Source organism: Pseudopodoces humilis, chromosome 1 (assembly GCF_049639895.1).
Source record: "Pseudopodoces humilis isolate 2021_Gansu_Grassland_sample_001 chromosome 1, ASM4963989v1, whole genome shotgun sequence".
NCBI lineage: Eukaryota > Metazoa > Chordata > Aves > Passeriformes > Paridae > Pseudopodoces > Pseudopodoces humilis.
The window spans coordinates 103,020,536-103,042,994 of record NC_142200.1 but is presented as its reverse complement, the minus strand read 5'-3'; the positions used below and the strand labels follow the sequence as shown (position 1 = coordinate 103,042,994).

The window sequence follows — 22,459 nt, the reverse complement described above, 5'->3', positions numbered from 1 at the left end:
GGTCAGTGATGCTGTCTACATCTCAGTGCCTACAAATCATCTCATAGGTTTCTTTGTAGGCCATGGTCTTCCTAAAAGGCAGCAGATGAAACAGAAGAAAGCAAAGGTAATACTTGCCATGCTCCATCTTGTAAGATGTGAAGTCAGTAAGACTTTTATTCCTTAGTTCATACCTCGTCACCTTACTGATTGAGAAGTGGGTAGTGTGAGGAAGACGACTATGGAGGAATAAACTAAAGACCAGGAATACCTTGCAATGGAGACTTTCTTAAAAGGGGACAAGACCCTATAAGGAAAGGAGTATATCCTGCTGCATTCTTCAGAAGCAGCCAAATGTATGTTTTTTGTACCCTGACACTTGAACATTGGAAGCAATCTGTATTTCCCCTTCACATATGAAGTTACTTCTCTGGGTGCCTCACTCATATCAAGGAGACACTTGAAGCAAGTCCAAGCACAGGGTCTACTACATATCTGATGTGTTTGATCAAAATGATCAGAAGGCATTCTGATGTTGAATGCATTAAATGTTGAAGCATTTTGCATGCTCAGCAGTGTTATGCATCAAGCAGAGTTCTGGTCAGATAGCCTGGGATGTGTTGCCTTGTCTCTATGCTGGCAGTGTCCTAAGACTTCTACTGGAATTTGGGACGTCTACTAGAAATGTTCGTTGTGGGTTTTCCAATTTCCCTCTTATTTTTGCTGGCAGGCCTGCTTCTCAAGAGTTCCGTATCACAGAAGAAGGGCTGATAAATGCAGCAGTCCTTACAGTGCTTCAGCATTCAACAGGCCCAAATGACACCTAAAATCATCCAAGAATCCAGATTAAAGGTGGCAGGTGGACATGGAGAACATGTGGGGGCGTTGCTGATCATGTTCTGCTGCACTCCACAGACACAATGCATTGCTGTCATTGGGGTGTCTGCAGTGACCCTGTACATCTGCCACCTTCAGATGACCAGACACAGCAAAAGGACTGGACTGGGTCAGCCCTTAATGTGTCAGGAGGTGTGTGGAGAACTGCATGTCACTGCAGCAAAGGATCACATGCAGAAGTTATTCCTCCTCATGGCTGTTACCCAGAATTAAAGTTTAAGTTCACTGCAGTAGGATTGAATACAGTCCCACTAACAAGGTGTATAGGAGAGAGGTTGTGTACTCAAAAATAGAGGGGCTAGAAATATGTGTCAGCACCTGCCATAGAGATGAATGGTGTATTAATAGCCCATCCAAGCCAGGAGTAGTATCATCTGGACGTGGATAATTAATTCAAAGTCACCCTGCATTAGGGAGCAACTGCTGTACAACCAAGAGTTCAAAGACCAAATACAATGCTACAAAATAACAATACTTTTAAGTACAACGAAAATCATCACTGGACAGCAAAAACTTCCGTTAAACAAAATTTTCAGAATAGATACTAAATTCAAAGTGTCTTATATTGTACCTGATTAAGTTTTTCATGTGTTGTCTGTAGAACAATTTTTACTTGTTGCAAGCAAAGAGCAAAGATGAAATTTGGTCATATATAACCAGTTATAATGCCAGTATTTAAGGTCATTTGTTGTAGTTCTCAGAAGAGCAATCAGAAAAATTATATGAGAAGTCTGATCGCTATAAAAAAGATTAGCAAGTTGAGTGATGCCTTAGGAGACTTCCTCACTTTGAATGCAGCTCATGGGGAAAAAAAAATCCCATAAAGTTATCAAGTACTAAACTTCAGTGCATATCCACCCATTAGCAAAACATGAGCCTCCCCACCTTAAATTTCAGGTTGGACTTTGCATGCCATACACAAGCCTTAGAGCAAGAGATGTTTTAAATAAATAATCTCTTGTTGTTTGTGTATACAGTGCTCCTTTGCTGAGTTCTGTGTACTTACTGGGCAGATCATAAAGCAAGAAAAAAAAAAAAAATAGCCCCTTAACAATAAACAGTACAAGGTAAAAAAACTCACCTTATTTGTCCCCAAACTTGAACGACTGTATAACCACATACCTTTATGTCTAGAGGTTAGTCAAGGGCAGCAGGTGTGGGTGTGGGGAATATACAGTGGTTTCACAAGGCAAAATAACCAGATTTAGGCATAACTTGGGAAGTTTAGCCGGATCTAAAAAACGGAGGTACAGTGTACTTGAATGTGTACCCATACACTGTTCACAACAGAGATCAGTCAAAACACAAGACTCTGAATAGGACAAAGAGAAGAAACACCAAATTAGTTTGAATAATAACTTCTTCTCCATGTGTTCCGTCTACTATATTCCATATAGTCAACCCTTGGAAGGAAAAAAAAAAGTAAAAGTTCCTCTTTCACAGTGCTTGTGTGTAGAAGTCCACAAGACCTGGTTGTGCTTTGCTTCTGTTACACCATCAGGGACAGTGGTCACAGTGGGATAGGAGGATGGTTTGTAGCAGCAGCTTCTGTGGTCACACTCTGTCAAGTATGAAATAGTTTGCATACCATAGGGGACACCTGTCACACTGGCCTTGGGACTTCTAGCTTTTGTAAGGAGCAGGTTCTTCGATCAGAGAAGCTGCCATTATTTCACCCTCCCTACCAACACCCCATCTCCACGAGGCAGTAGTTTTTTGGGTATTATCAATGATTCACTTGCCTGCATAAGGGTAGTATTTGAAGGATCAAATGAAGGTAAGGAACTGAATGGGCACACCTGCTGTGATGCTCCTGTGTTTTATTACAGCCTTACTATTGTGGTCAGGAGAATCAAACCTCTGGTAATAGCTGGGCAAGCTAATGACAGAGAACTGAAATCAGAGAACTAAAACTCTTGCTCACTATCTGCATTCAGAATATGTGAGCTGAACCCAGACCAGTAGCTGAATCTGCAACTACTTGCCTGGGCTCCCCCCTGGGGTGGTTATTTTCAGTGACAGCAAATTATCTCTCTTGATATTAAGAACAAATCTGCAACCCCGATATATGTTACTTGTGTTATTTTAAAATATCAAAATTAATTCTAAAATAATTAATAACTGGGAATCAAGTCTATGTTAAAGATAACCAGGTGTCTCAAATGCTTTTGCTCCCAAGTTCTCTCTTGGAGAGAACTGTCTCTCTACACAAAAAAAGATCAAAACTGCAGTGCTCCTTCTCATTTGCATTCTTACAAATGAGCATCTGTCAAAAGCAACGGGCTGGTTTGGGGAGGGGAGATTAGTGTTGGACAATTTAAAGCCACGTGTGCTCTGTGGGATATGAATAGAGAGGTGGGAGCCATTTTGTGGGTAGAGCTCTTCGAGTGGAAGGGAGTCCGTGGTATTACCCTTTCCATTTGACAGAAATACAAGTCACAGAACAAAACATGCCTGCCCTTTATATGGGAAGCTCTTGTAAAGGGAAGGTTGTGAAAGTTTTGGTTTTTGGGATGTGTAGTTTTGTAGGATGTGTAGTTCTCTTCTTGAGAATAATCAGTGCAAATGGACTGGAGCTTCCAAATAAATGCACTGTATGCATTTAATTAATTTGCCAAAATCTAGGGCTAAAGACAGAGTAGCTTTATTTTACAATTTACCAGTATACGGAGCAAACTGGCTACCAGGATATATATTCTTTTCCTACAGTCACTGAAATGAAAATGACTATTAAAAAAATACAACAGCAATCACTGGGACACATGCAGCCCTTTACATGTGTGAGGATGCTTGTTACAAGTCTGTGGTTACAGAGACACATAAGAGGAACAACTAACCTTGAAAAGACTCATCCAGCTCTCATCCTTGCTGACCAAAGATCAATTTGTGTACACAAGCTTGTGACACAAGATCTGTGTCATAACAGCCCTTCTCGAGCTGCTTATGTGCCTCTTGGAAGAGAATAATCTCTCAGAATCACTAAGGCAGCAGTCCCAATTCTTGTCTGCTTTCCTGGGCAGCCTTACCTGTGGGTGTTTTTTTCTCATCCCATATTTACAGTTCCTCTACTATTATTCTGTATTATTATATGTTGGGGAGATGATTCTGCCTCTTTACTCCACTCTGGTGAGACCCCACCTGGAGAACTTCATCCAGCTCTGGGGTCCCCAGCACAGGAAGGACATGGGCCTTGGTAGAGTGAGTCCAGAGGAGGCACCAAGATGATTAGAGGGATGCAGCACCTCTCCAGTGAGGAAAGGCTGAGAGAATTGGGTTTGTTCAGTCTGGACAAGAGATTAAGGATTACCTTATTACATCCTTCCAGTACCTGAAGGGAGCCCACAAGAAAGAGAGAGACATTTGATTATGTAGTGACTGGACAAGGGGGAATGGATTCAAACTGAGAGTAAGTTTAGATTAGATATTAGAAAGAAAATCTTTGCTGTGATAGTAGTGAGATGCTGGAACAGGCTGCTCAGAGAAATTGTGGCTGCCCCATTCCTGGAGGTGTTCAAGATCAGGTTGTACTGGACTTTGAACAACCTATTGTAGTGAAAGCAGTCCCTGCAGGAGGCTTGGAACTACATGATCTCTGAGGTCCCTTCTAATCCAAGGCATTCTATGATTCTGGTCTTTGCTTTTTGTTTGCATTGTTTGATGTTAAGTAAATAGAGTAAATTAAGGGAGAATTGTCTGAGATGCTAATAAAAAATCCCCAACCAATTATGTTTCTTTGAAGCCTTTTGGGCTGCTACATATTATTGTGAATACTAATATGAAATAATTTTTTTTTGTTTCCCAGAATCTTGCTCTCTGATGTTCCGGTTTTAATAGCTTGTGGTTGCCACAATATTGTAATACCTTTTAAAAGTATCTTTTTATAGAACGAGCTAGTATTTAAAAAACAAAAATAACAAAGCCACCAATGAACTACTACTATTTGTCAGTAGTCTTTCCCATTTCAAGCAGAATGGGTGCCCTCTGCAGGTTACTATTTTCAGATGAGGATTTTGGATGTGTGCCCCCTATTATTTCTGTGTCAAGGTCTTTGCAGGATCAGTCTGTACTATTTTGTGTGTTTTAAAATTGATCCTGCAATCCTGGCTGCAAATTCCAGCAAACAAATGGCACTGAGTGCACCAAGCAGCCGGTTTGCATCTGAATATGATTTTTCCCTAAGGTGTGGGTGTGAGGAGTGCTGTTGGGTTGGTGCTGGAGTAAATATTTTTCCTGCAATTTGACAGTTTTCATTGTTGGGTTGGGTTTGTTTTAATCTTGGTTCATGGCAAGAAAGTAACTATAAGGCTGTCTACCACCAGAATGAAGGGAACAGGCAAAAAGGATGCAGTCTAAGCACTGCTGAGAAGGCATCTTGCTCCCTTAAAGAGGTCTTTCTTTGTGGATTCTACCTTCCTCCTTTTTCCCTGCAGTCGTGCCTGTGCAGGTTACAGTGTTCAAGGTCTCTGGAGTGTGTGAAGAGGGAGCTAGATGCCTCTCTGAGGCAGTGAAACAGCCCTTTCTCTGGCTCCATAACACAGCGTTTGCTCAGTGACACTCCAGGACAGTGTGGGGGGAGAGGAAGAGAAAAACAGGGATGCTGGTGAGGTCTGAGTTGTACTTATGTCATAGTGGTAGTAAAAAAACCCTGCAGCTGGGCAGCAGCAGCAGCACAGTGAGTCTGGGGAGCAGGAGAGCATGTGGGGAACAGCCAAAGACATTGGCTACCTGCCTCTTCTGGAGAGAGAGAGACAACATGCTGGCAGTAGCTGAACGTAAAGGCCTGAGAGCAGCCCAACTGTAATCTGAATTTGTGTATTTGTTTTCTCTTTCCTATCTCCCATCGCTGCAGTGACCATCTCGTAGCTGAGCACAATGCTTCACCTCATCCCAAAATGCTTTTTTGGCACAGCCAGCCTGAACATTATCACCACCAGCAGTATCCCACCAGCAACAACAGCTACCTGCGGTAAGTGAAGAATGGGGATGACTAATAATAATAATAATAATAATAATAATAATAATGCTATAATACACAAAAATGAAGACTGTATATGCAGTCTTTGCTAATACACAAGTTGAAGCCTTCAAACAGAGTGAGTGATTGGAAAATGATTGGAGCAGTAGAGTCAACATGGTGGAGGTTTATTTTGCTATAGCCCTACAATTTTCACAAGCCATGTCATTGTATGTGCATGCTGCTAATAGTGTTAGAAATGTTTTACTGCTTAATATGATATTCACAGATATGTTTTGTTTGGTTGAATTTTTTTTTTAATTACATTTGCAGTCTGTCAATAAAACTCCATTTATATGAAATAATACAGACTTAGAAATACCTAGATGTCTCATACCTACTTTGATTATTTGCTGGAGCTCAGTTGATCTGCAAAACCAGGATTTTGTGCTGTTTGTCATATCAGTCCAGGCTAAATGCTTTGCATTGAAATTCTGATGCAATATACAGCTTATTGCATCAGCATATTCCTGTAAGCGATGAACCTACTTAACTTCTGCATGATTGAAATATCAGTTGTGTACAGTATTCAGATTTTCTTATAATTAAAAATGATTGTGCTTTGACAAGAGCTAGGCTTATAGATTCCAGATAATCTTGATGTTAATTAAGTTTCAATTTATAATGTCACTCTTTTTGTTAAACTTTAGCTTATTACTTTTTAGCTATATACAATGTATATAGTGTTTAATCATCTATCTTGACGTGGCTTTTTCTGTATTGGTAGAAATACTTACAAGTATTGCTGCATCACAGCATTACTAGTTCTCTTGCAGAATTGTTGATTAGCATGTTGTTATTAGAAATGTGTTAAGTTTTAGATTGTAAAACAAACAAACCAACCAAAAAAGAAACCCAAAGGAATTGAGGCTATACTTGGGTTCCAAAGTACGAAACAAATGAAACTGCAGTGGAGTTCTATAAAATCAATCCTTCTCAGGACAAAGGTAAGAGTGATTTGAAATTTAGATTGGCTAACACAAATAGATAGCAAACACACCACTGTTTCTATTGACTCAAGCAATAAAGCAGAAATGAAGGATGGGTGATCGAGTTCCCTGACGCAATCTTGTTTACAAGTGACATGCTCAGCTCCAGCACAAAAGGAACCAAACCACAAGGGAAAGTGAGGGTGTCCACACACTCCTCCAGTCTTCCCTTCTTCAGCCTCTGTTCAGCCACGAGGAGGTTGGTCCCCTCACAGCTTTTCTCAGGGCCTGTTTTCACTGTGTCCTTGACACCCTGTATTTCCTTTTGTTTTCCCACCCTTATCTAAAAATCTGTCATTTGAGTCACTCTGAAGTTGCTCTTCCCAGACAATTTTGAGCAGCCTTTAGGTTTGGATGGCAGACTGCATCTGTGTTTTGGTATTGAAATACAGCATAGAGGGGACCCTTCCATCAATTACGGGCCATGTACAGGAGCTGATCTCTAATGAAATTGCCCCTCAAGGCCAACTACCTTGAGGAGAAAGAACACAAACCAGTTCAGGCACGAGGCTTCAGTCTGGTCTTAACCATTGAGTTGCTTGGCTCTGTCCACCTTTAGTGAAACACCACACCTCAGTCCCACATCTGGACATCAGTAAGGCTCATAGAGGAGCAGTCAGCCTCAGGGGAGGATGCCAGCCAGCATTAGTGATAAGCAGATGGAGAAAGAAATGTCACAGGATCCCCACATCCCAGCAGAACTGTACTAAGAATGCTTTTTTTTGCAGATCTATTGGCAAAATCAGACTCCCACTGTTTGCACTTTCTCTCCATCATATCATATCTCCAGTTCCAGTTGCTGGGTCTGCAGAAATGGAATGGCAGGGCCACAGGCAGTGTTGTCTCTGACAGGTTAGACTTGTGGATCTGGCCTGCTCAGAAGCAATTTGTGTGCATTGCTGATACTCAGCTGAGGATCTGAGACTGAGACTGATCAAGGAACCTGCCCCAAAGAAACACATCACAGGCCTGTACTTTAAAAACAGCAAAAACCAAACAACACACACCTCTACAGAAAACTTGTTTGAATGAGCCAGGGATACAAATAATGCTAAAGAAAAAATACCTTCCCTTTAATGTTCATGCTTTAACAGAAAAAGGGCATTTTATGTCCTAAAATAGCTAAAGATAATATCTTCAGAAATACTAGCAGTCAGTTAGTTCACTACAGACAAGCTACACCCAACTTTTAAATGACTGAAATGCAAGAGGATGGGTTTCACTGTATCCACTCAGGATATTCTCAGGAATGGTTGGAATTTATGTCACAAGGAAACAATTCCCAGTATAAAAATCACCAATTTACGATCTTGTAACTGCTATGCAGCTATGTTAGCATAGGTCTAGTAAGCAGAGAAACCAGTTCTGCTATGCATAAATCAAACTGTATGTGGCTTCTCTGGTCTTAGACCCGTCTTATCTGCCAGAAGTAGAAAGTGCACTACTTGCAGTTTCCCCACAAACCTTCTCTTGTAAAACTTAAAAAAGGGGGGGTTTGTGTTATTTCTGCTGCCTGGGTATTGTTGTCAACTTGTGAGGCTTAAAAGATCAATTTTGCCTGTGTTAATTTCAGTTCTTCTCACTAAAAGCTGTAACATGCTAGCTAGTGCCTATGTCAGTGGCCTGTCCATAAGCCTTCTTCATAAATTTCAGTTTTCCTAAGCTTTCCCTTATATGCAGGTGAACTGTTCATCTGTACCCAGACAGCCAGAGCAGAGAACTCTTACAGCAATTAGAGCAGGAAAAACACCAGTAACCTTTTTTTTTTTTTTTTGAGAAGATGGCAGTCATGTTTTAACTTACAAACTGCCTTTAAAGATTATAAATCACAGTCTGTGTACCTCTTTATATTTGAGGTTGCCATATGCACATTTAGAACAACAGCTAGTATTTTAACCATTAATGAACTTAGGGCCTTCCTGCCTTTATCTTTTGTAAAACTGGTGCAATTGTACTCAATGCATATTACTATGGAATCAAAATACATTTTACAGTCTTAGTACTGTTCTGTAGTTTGTTCTCTGGACATAACATTTTAATGAAATGTCTCATAAAATTTTATAAGTATTCTCTGAATTATTAAATGTGAGGGGAATTTTTTTGGGAATAAAAAGGGGCCCTCACCAGTAATCTGTCACTATCTGAAGGGCAGGTGTCAAGAGGACAGAGCCAGGTTCTTCTTGGTGGAGCCAAGCAATAGGATGAGAATGGCAGAAACTGATGGTCAGGAAATTCCACCCGAATATGAGGAAAAACTTCTTTACTGTGTGGGTGACTGAGCACCAGAACAGATTGCCTGAAGAGGTTGTGGAGTCTCCCTCACTGGAGATATTCAAGCACCCTCTGGATGCAGTCCTGTGCTATGTGCTCCAGGGTGGCCGTGCCTGAGCAGGGAGGTTGGATCAGATGACCCAGTGTGGTCCCTTCCAACCTGACCCTTGTGTTCCTTAAGGATCCCTTCCAACTCAGAATGTTCAGTCAATCTGTGGGGTTTGGGTGTTTTCCCGGAAGGCTCCTAGACGTTCTCTGGAAAAAGTAACCATGCAACGGTTTGGGTTGGGACGGGACCTTAAAAAAAGCTTATCTCGTTCCAGGGCCCCCAGCAATGGGCAGGAACACTTTCCACCGAACCCGGTTGTTCAGGGCAGTCACCGCCCTCTAGGTCATTGGGAGCGAACGGGGCCCTGCCTGGCCCTGCGGGGGCTGAGGCGGCGGCCATTCCCGGCGGGCTGCGGGCCCCGCCGCCACTTCCCGCTCCCGCCCCTCCGCCTCCGGCCGCCGCCGCTTCCGGGGCGCGCTCCCGCCATGCCGCGGGAGGAGGGGCGGGATCTCCCGCGCCCGTCACGCTGACGTCACCTGGCGTGAGGAAGTGCCCCCTCATTGGCCGGGCTTCCCCCTCACCCCTCCGCGCCGGCCCCTGATTGGCCCTCCCGGCGGGGCCCAGCCAATCGACTGCGCCGAGCGCGGGCAGGCACCGCCCCGGCAGCGCTCGGGGGTGGGAGCCGCCGCCATGTTGTCGTGAGCGGGGGCGGCGGCGGCGCTGCGGGACGCGCCGGAGCGGCGGGCGCGAGCCCCCGGGGCGGCCGTGACCTCCGGCGGCGGCGGCGGCGGCTCCTCCCCGGCGGGCGCCCGCGGTGCTGCTGCTGCCGCCGCAGCCTCCCCCCTGCGAATGATGCGGCGGGAGGCGCCGCTGGGCTGGGTCGGAGCTCGGGCAGCGGCGGCGGCGACGGCGGAGGAGGAGGAGGCGGCGGCCGCCCGGTCCCCAGCGCCCCGCGGCGGCCGGGCGGGCGCAGGATGCTGAGAGCGACCCCGCGCCCTGGTCGCGCCGCGAGGAAAGGGCCCCCCCGGGGCTGAGCGCGGAGTCGCCCCTGTCCCCCGCCCCGCACGTGCATTTTCTCCCCTCTCCCCCCGTCTCCTCCAGCCCCCTCGCCTGCCCGGCACCGCCTCCCCGGCGGCGCCGGTGCCGAGCGGCTCCGCCCCGTCCGGCTCCTCCCGCGGCGGGAGCGCGGCGGAGCCGGCGGAACATGGCGTGGGTGCTGAAGATGGATGAAGTGATCGAGTCCGGGCTGGTGCACGACTTCGACGCCAGCCTCTCGGGCATCGGGCAGGAGCTGGGAGCCGGTGCCTACAGCATGAGGTAACTTGCTCCGCAGCTCATCCCCGGCGCTGGGCGCCGCGTCCGCGCCGGCCTCCTCGGGCCGCGCAGCCCTGCCCGTGCCGCTGGGCAGGCTGAGGCTGCGCGGGAAGGAGCCGGGGTTTCTCCTTCCCCCCCCCTCCCCCCCCCCCCTTTTTTTTTCTTTTCTTTGTTTTTTTTTTTTTTTTATTTATTCCGAGAGCTTTTCCCGAGGAATGGGCACGTGCTGGAGCGGCTCCCGCCCTGCCTTCCCGTGCTGCTGGCAGGTGGCCGCTCGGGAAGGGCGGGCAGCTCCCTGCGCTGGGGTGTTCTTATATGCGAAATCCCTGCCCTAAAACTGACATTTCGCTGTCCCTCCGGGGTGTAGCCGGACCCTGCGTTCCAAATTATGGTCATCTTGCACTCAACAAATGTAATTCTTGTTCGTGGTAAACAATAGGTGTTTCCTGCCAGGTTTAAAAATGTTCTTTCTCGACCAGGTAAACGTTGTAGTTAGTAGGGTGGTAGTATGGTTGTACCTCATTCAGTCTGTTTATTCTGTATTTCTGCATAGTGATGGGGTTTTTTTCTATGTGGTGTATGTTTAGTGATGAGGGTTTTCTTGCCGTGTAGCTCTCTGTCCGTAGTCAGCTTGGCGGTTTCCTTACCTTTTGACTGTTTACCAGGTTTTACAAAGTTAGCGTTTGAATAGCGTTTGGATGTGCCTTTTCGAAGCTAAGTTAAAATTGTACTTGTTTGAGTAAATTTTAGTTCGCTCATGGGCAGAATGTGTGGATTCCTGAGTGACGACTTAGTGTGAAAAAGAGAAACTGTTTTGGAGACGACAGACATTTTAAGTCCAAGGTTTTCGACAGGGTTTGTCGGTGTTTTAAGTCTGGAGAAGTAAAACAGTTGCGTTTGATAGTTTTGATGGCCTAGCCTTTATTAAAGGTACATTCTCTCTCAGGGGAAACTGGAACTTGCAGGTGACTACAAGCTTCATCTATTATGTATACTTCAAGGCAGTACTTCCCAGGTAAGATGTTTGGAAGTGCAGTATCTTTGTTGGAATTTACAAATAAGGGCTTCTGCTGGATAATAAAGAGGACTGTTCTGATAGTATTTATTACTTTGAGTTCAGTGGGTTTATGCCATGTATTTGATGGGGGCTTTGTTCTTTGTGGGGTTTGGGTTTGTGTTTTGGTTGGTTGGGTTTTGGTTTTAATTAAAAATAACGTTGAGAACTTGCCAGTTCAGGAACAAGGTGATTAATTTCTCTTGATGGGAATACTCCTGATATTATATTCGGCTTGTCTGGATTCTATCCCACTTCTGTCCCATTTCTGTCTTAGCAAACCTTCTGACATTCATCCCATGAAGTGGTGTGCCAGTTTTTGTGGGCAGCTATGTGGTTGTTGCCTGGATGGGTTCTAAGTGCAGACACCAATGGAAAATGCATGCACTTATGTTCAGGAACTTCTCTATCTTGATTCAGTTCTTTCTAGGATCTCTTATGATGAAAAATTCTGCATTTTGAGTGTTAGGTTTTTCTATGTTTTCCTGTGTTTTCATAACTTTATTGCTCATCCCAGTAATGTACATGCTTCAGTTTCTAAGAACTGTAGGAATTATCGTCCTTACTGTTGTTGGATAGATTGTTTTTTCTGGTCATATCATTCTGTTATGGTGGGCAAGAATCCTAAGTGGCTTTTTGTTACATATACTTGCCTATTAGGACATTTTGAATTACCACTGAAAGAGTTGTAGCCATTAAAAACAGCACTTAAAAAGTAATATTGTATAAGCTAAGCTATATAGTAGTCTTGGATCTTGTTACACACTTGGTCTGCAGAGTGTTTTTGGAAAACATACACAGTAGTAGTAGTATTTGTAACTTTAATCATGGACCCCATAGTTAAAGGGATCACCTAATTGCCATTAGTGTTCGCTGGACTCAGAGTGATTCTCAGCACGTAAATTATTCTGCATATTGGTTAGATTTCTACTTTAGAGATGTGATGTGAGGGGGGAAGCCAAGAAAATTGGCAAAGTATGAACAGGAGAGATACTGCACTGTCACTGTTCAGTGTGCCAGTAGAAGTTAATTACTTGTCACTTTCTTACAAAAAAGGAAGAAAATTAAATATTGCCTAGATGAGAGTGCTGGGGGAGCTCCTCAAGGTATATGCCCACTTGGTTTTGTTAGGAATATCTGCATGTAGATCTTTTAACTGTTGGGGTTCTGTATAAAGGAGTTGATGCTTCCTGGACTTGATGGTAAGTCAGTGCCCTTAGGTGGAATGCATGGAATTACTTTTGTGTTTATTTTTCCGGAGAAAGCTGCACATATTCATTGATCATCAGTCCATAGTAGGAATTTCGTTAGAGGGCAGCTAAGTGCCTCCTAAATTTCCCTGCATATTCATGGTTTTAAATAACTTTCAAAATTTCCTTATAAAGTCTTGAAACCCGTTTTTTTCCAGCTACTGTTCTAGAACCTTCTTATGCATTAAGAAACTGCTTATAATCACAAAATTAAATTCAGTTGATAATAACAGTTGTCAGATGTGTCAAATAACACCTGCGCTAAAACCCATGTGAAAACCTTGTGCCCTTCAGTGATAGTAAATTTTGAGTTAAGGGAGTTAATGTTAATTTCAGTTGATAATGGCATCCGTCATGTTTTCTTATGCATCCCTCATAATATTGGTTGTAACATAACAGTAGTTGTGTACTTTTGAGGACCGTTGATGCTTGCTATGAACTGCAAAAAAATGGAGGCTATTGAATTGAAAAGACAAATTTCAAAGAACTGCCTGCCATCTCTCTAGTAGAATTCCATTTTTAATCAATGAATTATTTGATTAATGAATCAATATAAAATGTGTTAATTGAGCATTAATAGACAAGGACCTTAATAACTGAATTTTTATGTGTAATTTGAAAGCTTAGTATATGGATTTATTCAAATGCTTGCAGTTCCAATGGTGTTTGTAGTGCTAAAATTCAAGCCTGTTATGGGAAACGTGATAATTACTTCAGAAGTAGCTGTTTTGATATAAATTTGTAGGTTAAACCCTGAAGTTCATCAAACTAGGTAACAAAAAAAAGACCTTTGGTTCTGAAATGGAAAAGTCTTTTATAAAGACTGTATGAAAAGACATCCAGACAATCCTCCATTTTTGGAGAATCAAGTCAGTTTGACTCTGCTGCATCTCCCAAACACTTAAATGTTTTTGGAGAATACAGCTGTCTGCTGCCTTGGTTGAAAAGAAGGAAAGTCTAATGCTGTCTTCAGTCTTGTTTCCTTTCTGTGCTGTGGAGAGCCTTGGCTGGTGAGGGGACTTTGTGTAACACCTCTCAAGCACAGTTCAGGCTGAGGTAACCCTGAGATGGTAAGTCAGGAACTTGGGGGAACCTGATCTTAGAACTTAAGAGCCCTCAGGAGGGAGGGAGAGTGTTCCTTTCTATCAACTTTTTTGTTGAGCCTTTTTTGGCATTTTATAAACATGATGGGGTCGTGACAGTTACTGCCTTAACTTCATCCTTACTTTGCTAAAGCAGGAAAGAGTTATGTTGTTCAGGCCCTGTTTTTGGCTGTTATATTATGACAGACAAAATTGCTGTTTATGCTTCCCCTAATGTCTCCCACTCTTTTGAGACTCTGCTGCTGATTAGATTGGATTTTTTAAAGAGGAATGGTTACTGATGGTATCCTGATTTTTATTTTCTTCTTTTTTAGATGTATAAAGTGTTTTCTGTCAAATACATTATAAAGCTTCTGTTGTAGTGGTCTGTTCTATTTTTTTATGCATTGCACTGTAGAAAAAATAATTTTCACTCACATATGGACTCTAAAATAAAAGGTCAGGTACTGATTAGAATTGGAGCTTGATTCTTTGTGCAAGCACACAAATATGTAAATACCTGTCAGAAAATAGGCATTTGAGGAAAAAGTGAATCCATAAACTTAAACCTTCTTGCTTTGTTACCACAGATAAAACATGTTGAAAGATAAACTTCATGTTCTAGATTGTTGACATTGGCTTGGGTTTTTTGTTGTTTTCTTCCAAGCCGAGTATGTGAATACATTACAAAAAGTCAGGGGCCAGTTTAATTTTTAAGGAAAAGACTTTGAAGTTCAGAACTGTCTTCTTCTCTGTTCCCCTGACACCTCTCATGTTGGATGGACATATCAGATTGAGAGCAGGGCAGCAGGTCAGCCTTCATTTGCTCTTCAGACATTCTCCGGTGTTGGAGCCATCTGTACTGGAGCTGCTGCAAGTTAGGGTGGCTGCCTGACCTCCCTGTGTCGGAGGAGTGGATGTGGAACTGTGGATTTGCCATGGTGAGCATTCTTACTCCTTTTCCTTGATAGGAAGAGCACAGGTTTTGGTGTTGGCATTTTCTTCTTTTTTTGATTGGTAGTTTCTTGTACTTTGTGCCAGACTCCCCTTAAGTTGAAGCCTTTCTCTATCCAAGTTTCTGTGTGATGGTCTATGGGATTCCCAGGAACAGCATTACATTTGCACTGTTTCTCATTTGCAATGTTTCAGTGCATTTGCATTGTTTCGCATTTGTGTTGGACTTCTTGGACAGCTGCTGCAGAGAAGGTTGTTTCCCAGAAATTAATTCCAGGGGTCTTGCCCCCCATCAAACTTGCTTTTGTGGACATAGGGAAAGTGTTAGGAAGTACCAGGTCTTCCATTTCCTTACATTTTCATATGGCTTGCTTACACCTCTGAAGAGTTCAGAGCTTGGCCTTGAGATCCTAACTCTTAATTCAAATATTGCTTGAGAAGAATTTTTCTTAAAGGTATTTGTCCTTGTAAAAACCATGCTGTAAAGTTTCAAACTTTTCAGAAGTGTGTTCTTGGGATGCTTTAGTACTCACACCCAAAAGTATACAACCCAGAAGACAGATAAGGCAGATGATTGATGGAACATCAGTTTGAATTTTGTTAGCATAGTAGTTCCTTTTCTTGTAAGGACAGGAAGTTCTTAATTTATTTTTTCACTCTATTATTATTTTTAGGGAGGGGTTTTGTGTATGTGTGAGGTTTTTTTTTAAAAATGCTTTGGACAAAGTGTGGAAAGAAGATTTTAAATTTTTAAGGAAGGTGATTTTGAAGGCTTACAAATGCATTTCACAAGCATGGGGGAATAAATTACAATTGTCTTGGTCTTTCTGTACTATGCTCATGTAGGCTACATGACATGACCCTTCTCACATGTGATGCATCCCACTGGATGCTTTAGTTAAGTGGTAACATTCACCTTGCTTCCTCTTCCTGCTTCTTGCTGTTGTATGGTGATGTTTCTTGTATGCACATCTGTAGCACTACTATCTAAGACTTGTGTTGGAGGATAGAATTGCTGCCTGCATTTGGAGTATAATGAAGACTGGTTCTGTTGGGTTTTTTTCTGGGTAAATTTTCTTCCCTCCCTGTAGGAAGTGAAGAATGCCTTTCATTTGAATGCTTTAGATAACACATGCTGAGGAACTGAGATAAAACTTTTTTTACTAGAGCCAATAGTTTCAAAAACGTGGTCATCAGGAGGGTAAACCCTGGTAGATGGACTTTCTCAAATAATATAAAAAAATATAACAAAAGATGCTACTTGTGCTTCCAAATGTTACTATTTGCCCATACATCAGCTTGCTTGTAGTTCTAAAGTTCACTTAAATGAGACAAGTGAAGTAAGCGAGTCTTTACTTCACAAGATCAAAAGTTAACAATGGCAAAAAAGGATCAGAATCAGTCTTTCCAAGCTCTCTGTTCTCCTGTAGTCTGAAATAATTTCAACAGTAGCTATTTTGGAACACTTTGCTTTTCCTCCATCTGGGCTGCTCTGCCATTGGGCACTTCAGTTTAGGTAAAAGGTTCTTTGCTGTGTGAAGTAACTTCAGCAAAGCTGGCACTACAAGTCCCTGTCTGTTCTGGCCTAGCAAAAATAAAATTTCACCAGGTGAGTAGGAAAACGACTAAAGGATGCTTACATAAATGTACATAAGCATATATTCTGTCAGGGATTGACTGTGGGCAGATGATTTGTCCTGCTGGGACACTGGCTCATTATAAATGTAGAAATTGTAACAGGGGTCTGAGGGGGAAAAAGGATGGAACTGACAAGGCAGATCTGTTCTTTGTATTGTGTGTGTTTGTTTGTGGGATTTATTTGGTGTTTTTTTGTTGTTTTGTTGGGTGTTAAATAGATTCAGTATAAGATTAGAGGTGGTAAAAAGACTGATTTAGCATCTCCATAGTTTCTGGGAATGTGATTGATGCAACAGCATATAAGCAGTTTATCATTAGCTTAAGTAAAGAGCACTATTAAAAATATTAAGTTTCTGTTTCCGATTGTGAACAGTCTTTGCATCTTCAGCTGTGCTGCAGTGAATTTCATTTTGTAGGACATGCTTGTTGCCGTGAAATTTAGCTAGTCCCTATTTAAACTAATACTTCAGGTCTTCATTTGAAATATTTTACTCATACCTTATTGACTGTTTTAATTGCAGCTTTCATCTGTTTTTAGATGGGGAAAGAGTGTATGTTGAAATGCAAAAAAACATCATTCTTTGCAAGTGAATGAATCAAAATGTTACTTAAATGGTATTTATTTAAGGATACTCTAGGAAGGAGTTTACATTGCATTGTCTTGTCTTTTCCTTTGGAATGTATTAGTACTCGGAAGAGTTTTATAAGAAAAATTTGCCTTGTGCTGTCTTCTGGAATATTTTTTGGAATGGTAGCATTTAAGGATGAACATTATGCTCTCTTTACAGCTAAATTGTAGGGTTGTAGAGTTGGATGTCTTTATTTTTCCTTCTTCTGCAGTGGCAGTTAGCCATTATGTTTTGTAAGTATTAGCAAAAACTGGTTTCAAGCTGCCTAAATTGGTGTATTTGTAAGCTTCCAATGCCACATTTCTTAACTAATTCATTAACCACATCACGCTTTCCTAAGCCAGACCAGCTACATTTTTAATTTCAAATTGTGATTAGAAAATGAAGGCTTATTTTTCATGAATACAGAAAAGATTTCTCTTTAATCTTGTGTGTTATGTGAAGGAAAGTACTGTTGAACTTACTCGAGAATTACAGGCAATTTATTTGGTGAGATACTTTTCATGCCTTGGTTGTTGCCCTTTGACTCAATGTGTGTATTTTTAAACATTGCCATTGCTTCCATGTTATAGCCATTTAAAAGTTCCTCCTCATAAAAGCACTTGTGTTTTGAGTGCTGAAGTGTGTAGTGAGCATGGGTTCCTGATGTGGCAGTCCTGTCTTGGGACGCTCGGGACCATGCTTCCCTCTGCTTGTCATGGCACTCCCTCTTGTGTTGGGCCGCTCAAGATAACTTGAGGGCTTGAAGCACTCCTTGCTTCTTCTGAGCCATCCTCAAGGAGCAGTCACCCATCTGTGGATTTTGCTGTCCTACTCACAGATCCTTGTCTCTGTATAAGCAAACTCTTTTAAGGATGTACACTTCTCCTAAATGGTTATTTCACATCTTACTTTGTAACTTACTTAAGTCCTCTCTGGGCTCCAGTTTGGGGAGCTGGCATCAGAACTAGTTAGGACATGGTTCAGTAGGCTTGTAATGCTTTTTTTGACAGTGTACTGCCTTGTCCTGCTTACATCAGTCTTTGTAGCATCTCCAGTGTTTTTTTCCTAGTGAAAGGGAGCCTGTATGGGTGTCTTTTTTTGGTGGTTTTTTTTTTAATTCTAGCTGTTTTCTTGGGGGAGACATTGTACAGATTCTAAAACATCTAGACAAATTTCTTAGACTTTTTCACCCATCCTAAATACTTTCTTGTTCAGTATAAAGTCTTCCAGGTATCCCAGGGAGTGACGTCCCTAACAGAACGTGGCACTTGCTCTGAAAAAAAGTTGAGGTTCCCCACCTGCACATCTAAGACTTAAGTAGACCAGGTTTTCTAACCTATGTGACACAAAAATACTGGCTATCATTTCATTTTTTGAATTTATGATACTTTTTTGATTCTTCAGTTATAAGCTCGAATTCAAGAGGAATTAATAGAGTTCTCTTTAGATAAAGCAGACTTGCAGAAATAAGGAACAGTAAATAAAACCATTTTATTTCAAAAATTCTAGGATACAGTGAACAAATAGTAGTGCAATACAGGCATTTATATTTTTTTTACAAAATGTATTAAATGTATGTTTGTGATAAGTGCAAGAGATACAAACAAGATGCATGTTGTATAAAAACTAAATAAACAGGTGAGGTGATGTGAGATCTTAATTCACTTTAGAAACATTTTTAAAGAAAGTTGCATGTATATGCAGATGATTTCATCATGAACAAAAATTCAGTGCAAGAAAAACTCTCAGAAGTTTACTTTATGGAGGATTTCTGTATACAAGGAAGATTAATCTATTACTAATACAGATTACTAATTTCTGTAGAAAGCAGATGTGTTTGCTGGTTGTGGTGAAGTTTTCTTTCTTACTGCAGCTTGTGGACAACATGGATTACTCTTTATTCTCTAGAAATGTGGCATTTCCAGGGTTTTTCTGTTGATTGTGAATCTTAGATAAGTGAAGTGAATCTTGGCATAAACTTTTTATAGCTTGTTTTGTGAATCTGCTGCTTAATCATTTTTGAGCTAATCAGTGTGCTAAAGCCTAAGAAGAGATTGACAATGTCAACAGAATTAATAGGTTAGATATAATGCTACTAAATGAGGAGAGAGATACTTTCACAGTGTAGGTAACTTACTTTGGGAAATACACTATTTCAAAGAAGAAAATGAAGGCTTTCATTTGCATGTTTATTAGGCAAGTTTGGCTGTGTTGACAGGTGAAAAGTTAAGAGCGAACTGAATTTTTAAGTGAAGACAGGAAACAAAGATTAAATTTTCAGAGGATCAGCACAACTGTTTGTCTGCTTAAGTCCCATGGTATTGTTCATGTATCCTAGCCTAAAGTTCTGGTGGAAAATATTTTGAATACTGCTCATACAGATTTTACTAATAAAACGAGTAACGAAATTCTCTATGTATTTCACTGTGGGTTGTTTTTAAGTCATAAATAACTTTTTCTATAGCATCAATCAAAACAGGGCCAACATCCTCAAAGTTACCTGTTTTTTTCTTTTCAGTGATGTTTTGGCACTGCCTATTTTCAAACAGGAAGATTCCAGCCTTCCACAAGAAAATGAGACCAAACATCCACCTTTCCAGTATGTTATGTGTGCTGCAACATCTCCAGCAGTAAAATTATATGATGAAACTCTCACATACTTGAATCAAGGTTGGTATACATATGTGAATGCAGCTTGTGGTGCAAGTCTGAAACTGGAATGGTGTTTCAGATTTTGATACATGTGTGTATATCCAAAATAAATGCATGTCAGAAATGAGGTTGTTTACTTTGAGGTTAGAAGGATGCATTAATAGTAGTCTTTTTTTTTTGTCCAACTTGTAGGCTCACAGCTATAGTATGGTGTTACTCGTCTCTTTGGATTCTGGTGGGGTTGGAGTCTTACTTCCTTTGTTGGTTTGGTTTTGGTTTATTTTTTTTTTCCTGGTGTGTGTGGCCCTTCTCCATCCCCTAATAAAATCAAGCCAGTAGAGCTTTTAGGAGACAAATTTCAGTTAGTAATAGTGGAAAATTTGGGACTTACTTGGCATTTCTGTTTAAATTTGATTGAGAAGAGCAAGTTGATTTGATATATGCATGAGGTATACACAAACAGCCCTCAGAAGTCATAATAAATGTTAAAATGTCAGTCCCTGAGGTATTGCACAAGAGAGACGACTGTACTTGCTCTCAAATTAGCCAGATGTCTGTCCAGAACTGTATTATGTTTGAACATGATCACAAGTGCAGTTACCTTTGGCATTTGTATACATTGATCAGAAATTACCTAGATAATTACTTCATGTGAATCAGGCTGGGTTTTTTTTCCTTTTTCCTGGGTTTTAATTTGCATGAAAATTGATTTTATTTTTTTTTTTAGAGAGAGCACTGACTGCTGGGTTAAAATAATTTGAATGTAGTCATTGTCGTATGATAAAACTTTCCTCACCTCTGAGAATTACATTGGTGTCCTAAGTTTAGTCAGCTAATATTCTGAACTCAAACTCATTTATCATTTGTTTTGGACCATATAAATGGCTTCATATCCCCCCCACAACTTCATCCCCCTCCTCTGTCTCTAATGCCCTAGGATCTCTAATCCTGTATCTAGTTCAGCTTTCTTTTCCTTGTGGATTTTGACTTGAAATCTCAATAGACTGTGCTGTAATTTGAAGACAGCACAAAGCAGCAGGCTGAAGGAGGAAAGTGCTTGCAGTCTTGCTTCTGAGTTTCTGAATTGCTTACGATTTAAAGTGACAGCATCTAAAATGACTGTAAATGTTTCATCTGTCCTTGAAAATATCTTAATAATTTTAAGATATATAAGTAATAATTATTATAATAATTTTAATATAAAAATTTCATTGGCAAAGAAATTCTGATGATTCTCAGTGTCCTAGGTAAGTTTTCCTAATGTTGAAGAATGAGGGTGTTGGTACACCCTTTCCTTAAATAAATATGGGAAGGAAAAGGTTTGTCTGTCTCCTTTCTGTGCTAGTACTTCAGACATAAAGACAGTGCACTTACTGCCTAGGTCAAGGCTTTTTCATTAAAATTCCTCTACTAGCTCTTAGTGTGTGCATATGTGTATACCCTGAGGGTGGTGGTTGGGCACTGGAACAGGCTCCCCAGGGAAGTGGTCATAGCACCAGCCTGACAGTTCAAAAAGCATTTGGACAAGGGTCTCAGGCACATGGTGTGACTCCTGGGGTGTCGTCTGCAGGGCCTGGAGTTGGACTTCATAATCCTTGTGAGTCCCTTCCAACTCAGGAGATTCTGTAATATGTAAAAAAAAAAAAAAATTGTGAGACATTATTTCTTTCATACTGAAGGCAGCTTAAAATTAGATCAGTCTGCAGCACTGAGTTGTGCTGATAGGTACATTTGTGTAATGATTTAGATTGAGTCCTCTAGCAAAAGAGTAATTTGTGTCCTGGTTATTCAGATACCTGGTTTCAGGTTTGGCCCCATTTTCAGGCAGTGTCTTGCCTTAAATAATTTTAAAGAGGAAGTACCCTCTTGAATTTTGTCAGCAGTTGTTCTAGTTTGCTGGTTTGGGAATATCAGAAGCAGTGGGAACATTTGCCGTGTTTGTTATGTTGTGGTGACATTCCCTAAGGCAATGCTTAAACAAGCCTTGGCTTTACCCTGTCAGTAAGTATTTTAATTAGTATAGCTAAGAGTATCACTCAAACTTCAGGGAGCATCTGGCTGATGTTCTTAGTCATGTGATTGAGGTTTTGGTAGGCCTGTAAGGAGCAGGGTGTTGTACTAAATTCCTATGTTTTCCTTCCAACTTGAGATATTTTATGATTTTTATGATTATATTTTATGTTCAGCTGAAGCTGATTCTAGAAGTTAAGATATTGGGATCAGGGAGACACAATGGGATGGCTTGCAAAGTGCCTTGTTACAGTGAGGATATTGGCTCTTAAGGAAAGACAGAACAAGAGGATGAGGAAGGGGAGGTTAAGCATTATGTGAGAGAACAACTGGAATGTCTGGGGCTCTGCCTCAGGATGGGTGATGTTCCAATTGAGAACTTATGGGTAAGGATTATGAATGGATTATGTTATATGGATGACATTTTGGTGGGTGTCTGCTGTAGGCCACCTGACCAGAAAGAACAAGTAGATGAGACGTTTTTTTGAAGAGCTGGAAGTAGCCTCACATTCACAGGCCGTGATCCTTGTAGGAGGACCTCAGGCACCCTGATGTCTCCTGCAAGGACAGCGGAGCAGGGCATGAGCAACATAGGAAGTTACCAGTTGTGCTGGTTGCCAACTTCCTGATGCAAGTGATAGAGGATAGCTCTTCTATACTTCACTAAACAGGGAAGGGCTCATTGGGGTAGCGAG

At 41.4% G+C, this 22,459-nt stretch overlaps 1 protein-coding gene across 6 annotated transcripts in view; it reads left to right on the top strand.

Moving 5' to 3' along the window:
- UBP1 (upstream binding protein 1) overlaps positions 1-22,459 on the top strand; it is a 50,790-nt gene that overhangs the window by 5,448 nt on the left and 22,883 nt on the right. For 4 of the 6 annotated variants that reach the window (XM_088065070.1, XM_088065063.1, XM_088065060.1 and 1 more), the window contains exons 2-3: positions 5,726-5,842; positions 19,621-19,772. In XM_088065070.1, coding sequence (XP_087921196.1) covers positions 5,726-5,842; positions 19,621-19,772 — 269 coding nt within the window. Of the gene's footprint in view, positions 1-5,725; positions 5,843-10,341; positions 10,517-19,620; positions 19,773-22,459 lie in introns of those variants that run through there. The other 2 variants (XM_005519075.3, XM_005519076.3) reach the window with 2 other exon arrangements.